The 8,865-nt window shown below is 61.7% G+C and overlaps 3 protein-coding genes across 3 annotated transcripts; 2 read left to right on the top strand and 1 right to left on the bottom strand.

Moving 5' to 3' along the window:
* Positions 1–828: 828 nt before the first annotated feature.
* Positions 829–1,829, bottom strand: LTHEOB_969 (N-acetyltransferase; the record flags this gene model as incomplete). The annotated part of the gene is made up of 2 exons (XM_035519304.1): positions 829–1,414; positions 1,465–1,829. 2 exons carry the CDS (start codon positions 1,827–1,829, stop codon positions 829–831), a joined length of 951 nt encoding a protein of 316 aa, XP_035369728.1.
* Positions 1,830–2,974: 1,145 nt separating this feature from the next.
* On the top strand, positions 2,975–5,326 carry LTHEOB_968 (AMP-dependent synthetase/ligase; the record flags this gene model as incomplete). The annotated part of the gene is made up of 5 exons (XM_035519293.1): positions 2,975–3,359; positions 3,425–3,820; positions 3,875–4,713; positions 4,785–4,818; positions 4,875–5,326. 5 exons carry the CDS (start codon positions 2,975–2,977, stop codon positions 5,324–5,326), a joined length of 2,106 nt encoding a protein of 701 aa, XP_035369727.1.
* A 1,509-nt stretch (positions 5,327–6,835) lies between these two features.
* LTHEOB_967 (Ras small monomeric GTPAse) lies at positions 6,836–7,664 on the top strand (the record flags this gene model as incomplete). The annotated part of the gene is made up of 2 exons (XM_035519282.1): positions 6,836–6,913; positions 7,005–7,664. The coding sequence occupies 2 exons, from the start codon at positions 6,836–6,838 to the stop codon at positions 7,662–7,664; spliced, it is 738 nt and encodes a 245-aa protein (XP_035369726.1).
* Between the last annotated feature and the right edge of the window lie 1,201 nt (positions 7,665–8,865).

Here is an 8,865-nt window from a genome sequence, read left to right as displayed (position 1 = left end):
GGGGGGGGGGGGGGGGGGGGGGGGGGGGGGGGGGGGGGGGGGGGGCGACGTCGTTGGACGTCTGGTGAAGGTGTGGAGAAGCATGGATCGGCGGCGGCGCGGCGACGGGCGGGCGGTACGTAGTGCGCGTGCGGTGGCGGGAAGGGGACCAGCTCGGCAACCCCGAGCCCTTCTTCAGCGCCTCATTTGCTACCTTTTTCTTGCTTGCCGCGCGCTGGTGCACGGCCGCGCTTGCGTTTTGCTGATCAGATCCTGTTCCCGCCCTCCCATTGGCCGTCGTCTTGATTTGCTGGAAGCCACGACTCCTTCCTCCCCTTCCTTTTTGCCTGCCGTTGGCCATGGGTAAAGCCTGCGGGACCGGAGCCGCGCCGCCCGCGGCGCATCATCCGCCGCCCTCTCCAGCGCGCCAGCATCCGGCTTAGCGCGCGCGGATGTCCATCCGGAAGGACCACCTCCCCGGGAGCCTTCCGGTCCACTCGCGCACCATCTTGTACGCACGTCGTCGCTACGCTCGTGCCCTACTATTGACCTGCCCCATTATTCCCCGCTCCTGCTTAGCACCGGGGAATACATCAGGCGAGAGCCAAGGCCAGGCGACACGGTCCAGCAGAAGACATGAATCCCATAGCGTGCCCGTTTGCGTATCTGATCATCGTCCGGCGTCTTTTGGTGCCCGCCGGTGGGCCTCTTGCCCCGAGTCTCTTTCTGGCAATTGCTTGTCGGGGAGAGCACTTCGTCTATGCCATCTAAAAGTCTAAGCCGCCAAGCAACGAACAGAGGTGGAATATGCATCAAACCAAGCTTTACCCCACATCCACATCGTTTCCCCTAATTCGGCAGAAGTTCCGAGACCCTTCCCCTGATGCCAGCTTGCTGCTCCTCCGTAAAAGTCATGCCGAACACGTCGCGCAGCGCACCCAGGCGTTCGGGCTCTGACTTGCACGAGCGGACGAGCCGCGTCTTCCCTCCCAGGTTTTCCTTGACCTCTCCGTGCACGAGCATCAGCTTCCCGTAGATCTCCCCCGTCTCGTCCCCACCGTCGACATCCCTGCGCAGGAACTTGACCACCAGCGGCGTGAACGTCTGGAAGCTCTGCGGGCACCTGCTGGTGTAGTAGTTCAGGACTTCAAAGTCTTGGTGCAAAAACTCCGTTTCGGTGAAGCAGAAGAACGAGTTCCACGCCTGCTCGGAGCCGTTGCGGTACTGGTAGATCCAGGTTGCCGGCTTCTCGGCCGACGTGTTGGTTGCATTGGCGATGCTCTCGCGCGCGAGCCGGATCTGCTGTGGGCCGATGTTCTGCGTGACGTGGTGCTCGGCCAGCGGTATGGGCTGTCGCATCTGGTCTCCGCCGAAGCCCGTGTCCGACACCCACTTGGTTCCGTCGGCGAGGGTGATGATGTTCACGACATGCACCCTTTGCCCGTCAGTGGTGGTGGAATGTGCACTTGGCATGATTTTGCTTACCATCCCATGTAGTCCCCGACCGGAACGCCGTCCTTACGCGGCCTGGCCCGCGCTCCCGTCAGGTAGACCTGGAAGCCCAAAACTCGCAGCACATGGTTGAAGAATATGCTGTGCTCCATGCAGTAGCCCCCACGTCCGTTGGCCAGGAATTTTTCAAGGATCTCACGCACGTCCAGGGAGACGTCGACATCTTTTGCATAGTGCAGGGATAGGTTCTCGTAGGGGAGGGTTGAGATGTGATGGACATGCAGGGCTGTCAGGAATGCGAGATCCAACGCAGGGTTCTTGTCACGCCGGAACTTTTGCGGCAATCTGATGTGATCGAAGTAGCGATCGAGCTCGTCGGCGGTCAACGGCGAGCCCATGATTTAGTGATGCGAGGTAGCAGTGTCGTGATTGCACGCAGTAAGTATCGGTGGATGTAGAAATGTAGAGACGTGGGACGAGAAAAAGTCCAAAATCGTGATGAGTCAATCTTGCCAAGACCGCTGCTGGTGGGACAAGACCACATCTCTTGCCCACGTCGAGCTTCATTGAGAGGACGGCTGCCACTCCGCAGCAGAGCTTCTACATTGCCAAAGGTACAAGAACATGCGCACTTGACATCGAGCTGTTTTCCGAGGTAGAGAGAGAGTATTCCTGATCGGGCAGGCGGCGGCGCCCAGAGACAAAACGGGCCGATGGACTGGACGTAGCCAACGCCACAACCTGGAGCATCACCATCAAGCCGCTTGTGGCTAGGAGCGCATGCGAGGTAGAGCTGAAGGCGACGGAAGATGCCGCAGGTCGATGGGAGAGGGAGCAAAAAAGGGGACGGCCACGGCAGCGCAATATACTTGTGTAATCGCGCGTAAGAGCCGTCTCGCTGGGCGTGACGTCGCGCAGGACCCGCACTCGGACAGGAGCATGACGGGCCATGTATCCACCGCGGACAGCCCCCATCTGAGCTGAGGGCTGCGGTGCGTGTGATGGTCATCAGCGGCGCTTCGTTTCACCCGCTCGCATGCGCTAATCGAGGCCCAGCGACCAATCGCAGATGTGGCCGGAGGCTTGACCGCGCTCAGCGGCGGGCGGGCGCGTTTGGGGCGTTTCCTTGGGCGACAGCAGCTGGCGTCTGGGCTGACAGCGGGGGCGGGAACGGACGTGTGGGCGAGATGCGGGGTCTTGCTTGGGCTCCACCAACCCTGTCCAGAGCCTCAACCGGAAAGCCGAACGCCCACTCCTCCGCACTCCTCGGCTCCATGCGCCCTGCCGCAGGCCCGACCTCACTTATCAATACTTTTTTGACTTTCGCAATCCGCGAACCACCTGCTGTCCGCTCCTCCCTTTCGCGAGCCCTGGTACTGCTGCGGACCAAACAAATCCGCCTTCTCCCCCCCTCCCACCGCTACTACTCAGCCACCCACCTTAGCGGCCCCCCTCACCAACCCCCCCTGCGCCCAGCCGTCCTGCCGCTTTCCAAGTTTCATTTCACGCCGTCCGCCCAAAGCGGCTGTTTCGCTGCCACACCATGGATGCTCGTCACCCACAAGATGACGTCCACAGCCTCTCGCTGCGCGATCCAGAAGCCTTCTGGAGCGCCCAGGCCGCCCGCCTGCACTGGGATAAGCCGCCTTCGCGCGCCCTCGATCTTACCACCAAGACCCTGCCCGGCATCGGCGTCCGGCATCCTCATTGGTCGTGGTTTCCCGACGGCGAGATGAACATCACCTACAATTGCATCGACCGCCACGTGCTCGCCGGTAATGGCGGCACCGTGGCCATCGCTTGGGACTCGCCCGTCTCGGGCTCCAAAGAGAAAATTACGTACCAGCAGTTGCTGGACGAGGTTGCAATTCTGGCCGGCGTTCTGCGAGAAGAGGGCGTGAAGAAGGGCGATGTTGTGCTCATTTATAGTCTGTTTTTGTCTCACTTCCTCGATTTTCGCCGACGAATTGATCAAGTAGCTGACGGCGTCCAGTGCCAATGATCCCGGCGGCATTGTTTGCTATGCTAGCAGCTGCGAGGCTGGGAGCCATTCACGCGGTGGTGTTCGGAGGGTTTTCTTCCGGCTCTCTGGCGCAAAGAATAGAGGCGTCCAGACCGAGCGCGATTCTAACTGCTTCCTGCGGCATTGAAGGCGCAAAGGGTCCTCTTGGCTATCAAAAACTCGTTCAAGATGCTGTCGAAAAGAGCAGCTTCAAACCCCCGAAGACCATCGTCTGGCAACGCGACCAGCTCCGCTGGGATCCGGTAGCCAAAGAGAATGGGGAGAGAAACTGGCAAAGAATTGTCAAGAGCGGTAGAAACAGAGGCGTCAGGGCGGAGCCCGTCCCGGTAAAATCAACAGACGGCCTATACATCATCTATACGAGTGGTAAGCCGTTCTCTTCGGAAATCAGCCTGAATGCCCGGATTTAATCATCTATAGGCACCACTGGTCTTCCAAAAGGGGTCCTCCGGGAAGTCGGCGGCCATGCCGTCGGGCTCAATTTTTCCATGCGGTACATGTTCGGCCTCAAACGACCCGGCGATGTGATGTTTTGTGCATCGGACGTCGGGTGGGTGGTCGGGCACTCGTACATCGTCTACGGACCTTTGCTCGCCGGCGCGACCACCGTCCTTTTCGAGGGTAAACCAATCGGCACGCCGGACGCAGGCACATTCTGGCGAATCGTCGAAGAGTACAAGGTCAAGACCATGTTCACCGCCCCGACAGCCCTGCGGGCGATCCGGAGAGAAGACGGGGATAACACCTACTTCGAGAAGACCGGCGCACGTGGCGGGCTAAAAACTTTGACCGCGCTGTTCCTGGCGGGCGAGCGGAGCGAACCGAGCATTGTGGCCATGTACCAGCGGCTCCTGGATAAACACTGCGCCGCCAACGCGGTCGTCAACGACAACTGGTGGAGCTCCGAGTCCGGCTCGCCAATTTCGGGGCTCGCGTTGAATGCAGCAGCTGGGAGGGATTTTGACGCTGTGGAGAGCCCGAGGCCGTTGCCGATCAAGCCCGGGTCCGCGGGTAAACCGATGCCTGGCTTTAACGTCAAGGTTGTCGACGACGACGGCAACGAGGTCGGCCGGGGCACCATGGGCAACATTGTGCTCGGGATTCCGCTCGCGCCCACCGGCATGACCACCCTGTGGCAGGACGAAGAGCGATTTTACAAGGGATACATGAAGAGGTTCAACGGGCGCTGGATCGACACGGGCGACGCGGGCATGGTCGACAGCGACGGATACGTGCATGTAATGTCCAGGTCGGATGATGTAAGTGCCGCTCCGCTGCCTGCGGTCTCGAGGGAGGTTCGCTGCTGACACCGGGCGAAATAAAAAAAAAGATTATCAACGTTGCAGCTCACCGTTTCAGCACCGGTAAGTTCCCGGCGTGCGGCGCGCGCGCGCTCAGACGCAAACTGACAGGGTGACAGGCGCGATCGAGCAGGCGATCACATCGCATCCCGGCGTGGCGGAAGCGTGCGTGGTTGGGATTCCCGACGCGCTGAAGGGCCATCTGCCGTTCGCGTTCGTGACGCTGGCGACCCACGAGCACCCGGGGCCGGCGCTGCCAGACCAGCAGCTGTTCCAAGAGGTGCAGGGCTCGGTTCGCGAGCAGATCGGGTCAATTGCCAGTCTCGGCGGGATGATCCAGGGCAAGGGCATGATCCCGAAGACGCGGAGCGGCAAGACGCTGCGGCGGGTGCTGCGCGAGCTCGTGGAGAACGCGGTGCACGGCGAGGAGGACAAGGAGGTGCAGGTGCCGGCGACGGTCGAGGACGCGGGGGCGGTCGAGGTCGCGCGGGCGCGGGTCAAGGAGTACTTTGCGGCCAAGGGCAGGGGCGCGCACCAGGCGGTGGAAGCGAGAGCGAGGCCGAAGCTGTAGAAGAGTGAGAGAGGGCGTGAGGCATGTTCCGCCGAAGAGGGAAGCTGGCGCCTGCGCGGTGATAATTTGACACGGTTCGTGCGAAGAGAAGTGTTTAGTGAGCAGGACGCAGCGCATTACCCAAGAAATGATTGCTCGCGCGCACGCCCGCCATCTGGACGGCGGGCCGCTCCCCGCTCGGAAATCAGAGCAATAAGAGCAGTAATTGCTGCTGGGGCGTGCTGCTATTAACGGGGCGGGCAGAGGCGCGTCACGTGCGGCGGGCAGCGAGCTGCTGGGGGCGAGCCCGGCGGCCAGGGCGGGCCAAGGACGCGGTGGTTCCGGCATGGCGGTTGCTGGCGCTGGCTAGCCCGGCAGGTCGGACAATTTCGAGTCAGCGCGGTCGCGGGCTGCCGACGCTGCTGGCCGCGGCGCGCTGGGGCGTGCGGGCGTGTGCCGTACGAATCAGCACGCCTGGCGGGCGTCGGCCCGCGTGCGGGCTCGTCGGGGAAGCGCTGCGAGCGCTCCCTGCTGCTGCTCGCTGCGGCCTAGCGCATCCCGGCCCTTTGATTAAGGTGCTCCAGCGCGCTCTCTGGGGAATAGGTGGGGTCTGTCCTCTTTATTTGCAGGGCCTGCAGCTCCTCATTTCAGCGAGAGTCATGGCCTGGCAAACGGGCCGTGGGCTCCCCATCCGCAGGCGCGCGCACTCAACGGCGCAACGCGCAACGGCGGCAATGAATGTCAAACAGCGGCCCTGAGCGGCCATGTGTGCGCGCGGCCACGACTCGCGCCCAGCTGATCTCCCGGCCGGAATCGAGCGCGCTGCCTGGCTCCGGAGGGATCAAGACGCCTGCGTCGGCTCGGAGCCACGACGCTTAGTGTGCTCCCAGTCCCCCAGTGCCTCGCCGGGCCAATGGCCACGGCCTTCTTCTACTCCACTCTTGCACCGCTGCCCATCCCATCCTCCTTTCGAAAATTCTCCTCTCGCCTGGCCAGTGCGGCGAGCAATGCCCGCGCGCCCGCAGCCCTGACACCCGCACCCTTAGCACCAGCCCATTCACGTGTGTCGCTAGCCCAGATCTCCCTCCCAGCCAGCAGCACCGCGCCCATCACCCACTCCCAGCCGACCTCGCACAGGGCCCAAAGGTCGTACTTACACGCCACCGCTCCTCACCTTCGTTTCACCCTCCTCCCCCTCCCGAGAGCCTCCCTCGTTGCTCAATTGCTCCCCCAGAACGCCCACGGAGCCGCGGAGCCCGCGCCGTGCTACCACCAACTCGCCCTCGCGCCCAACCTCACCGCAGCGCTGCCCCTCGTTGCACGCCCGCAACGCACGACGAGCGCCGCCCCCCCACACGTGGCCGCCCAACTAGTCCCGTAGCTGCCGCCGCTGCATCCCCGAGCGACGACAGACCCAAGGCTCGTCGCCAGTAAATACCGCCCGGCAGCCCGACTCCGAGCCCAAGCCCGACTCTACCGTCGCAACCCCCCAGCCAGGCTCCCCGACGCGCACCGCAGCACGCAGCCACCATGGCGGGGAAGATGACCTTGTACAAGCTGGTGGTGTTGGGTGACGGAGGTGTGGGAAAGACCGCGTTAACCATCCAGGTAGGGAGCCCGCTGCCGCCCCCGCCCCCCTCCTCTTCCTCCCCTCCCCCCCTCTCTCTTTCCTGCTCTCTGCTGACCACGCCATCCGCAGCTCTGTCTCAACCACTTCGTCGAGACGTACGACCCGACCATCGAGGACTCGTACCGCAAGCAGGTGCAGATCGACGGCCAGTCGTGCATGCTGGAGGTGCTGGATACCGCAGGCCAGGAGGAGTACACGGCGCTGCGGGACCAGTGGATAAGAGACGGCGAGGGCTTCGTCCTGGTCTACAGCATCTCGTCGCGCTCCTCGTTCGCACGCATACAGAAGTTCCACCATCAGATACAACGCGTCAAGGAGTCCGCTCTGTCCAGCTCCCCCACCTACCCCGGCTCCCCCCTCAGCGCCACCTCCGCCGGCTCGGGATCCTTCGGCCCTTCGCCCATCATGCTCGTCGGCAACAAGTGCGACCGCGTCACCGAGCGCGAGGTCTCCACCCAGGAGGGTAGCGCGCTGGCCAGGGAACTGGGATGCGACTTCGTCGAGGCGTCTGCGAAAAATTGCGTCAACGTGGAGAAGGCCTTCTACGACGTCGTGCGCCAGCTCCGCCGCCAACGCCAGCAGGCCGGCAGGAACTCCAAGAGCTCCGACCCCAAGGGAGGCAAGGGTGCCCGCACGCCCACCGCCGGTCCCCGAGGAGATCGTCGCTACAGGGACGACAAGGGCGGCAGAGGAGGAAAGGATCACAAGCCCAAGTGCGTCATCCTCTAAACGGCCAGCAGCTGGCTTCTCGGCGCCCACGACGATTCGCTCGAGAGCCTCTCCCCTGCGACACATCCCTGCTACAGCGCGCCGTGGGATGGACGAAGCCACCTTCTCGTTCCACCTCCCATGCGTCGCTGGCGCTGTCCTCGCAGACATGTGAACGCGCGTGCCGGTCTGCGAATGAGTCCACCACGTCGATTCGCGGCACAACACCCACATTGAAATCTCCCCCCCACGCACTGCGCAGTGCGTGGGGGGGGCCATCCACAACGCTCAATGTTTCACGCTCCCGGATCCTCGAAGGTCACACTCGAGGATCCGGGAGGTTTGAAGATTTGAGATTGCCCAGATCCGTTCCTTTTCCTTGCTCCTCTCTCTCTATATCTCTATCTATCTCTCTATCTCTGTCTCTCCCCACCGAAATCCGCCAAAAAACCACGGGCGGAAGCGCCCGATACGCAGTCAAACGGAACATGCACGGAGGCCTTCTTGGCAGACGCGTCTGCAAGGGCACACATACACACACATCACTGTGACCTGCCAGAACATCATCAGGCTTTTTCTTGGGTCTCTTGCTCATAGAGACTTGCATAGGGTACGGCGTTCTGGGAGTAATGGGATCAATGTCACGGCACGAGCCGCGGAGGTGGCTCAGTTTTGGGCTTTTTATATGGCGTCGCATGCTGGGAGGTGCATTGCAGCAAGGTGTTCTCCGTCTATACTATTATATTTTCCCCGACATCTCTCTCGCAAAAAGTGCTTGTTCATCAGGACTATATTCCTTTTCCTTGCACCTATTTTTCTGTTCTCTTTTCTTTTGTTCAGCCGATGATAGCCGTCTAGATCCCAGCCTGAATGAGATTCCCGCAGGCTTTATTTCACTCTGCTCTTATCACGCGGTACCCTTGCTTTCGTTGGATTCCGAGCTTCCAGATGTAGAAGAAGGAAACTCTCCACACGTACGCATCTTCATGTGCAGCCTCCCCCGCATCCCTTCTCTGCACCTCCTTCCCCCTTTGCCTTAATCGCCCGGCACGAGAGATGACGGAGCAGCGTGTACAGCAGCAACAGAAAAAAAAAAGCATAATGAAAAGCCATAGCTTCCTGGGACATTTGGCGGCCTCCAATAATGATCCGCGGTGCGTGCGCGGGTACATCATGCATGCGGCATGCGGCAAGCGGCATGGGAAGGGTTTGAGGATCTTAT

Source organism: Lasiodiplodia theobromae (genome assembly GCF_012971845.1).
Source record: "Lasiodiplodia theobromae strain AM2As chromosome Unknown scaffold_2, whole genome shotgun sequence".
Taxonomy (NCBI): domain Eukaryota; kingdom Fungi; phylum Ascomycota; class Dothideomycetes; order Botryosphaeriales; family Botryosphaeriaceae; genus Lasiodiplodia; species Lasiodiplodia theobromae.
The sequence above is the reverse complement of the archived record's forward strand: the minus strand, read 5'-3'. Positions and strand labels throughout refer to the sequence as shown.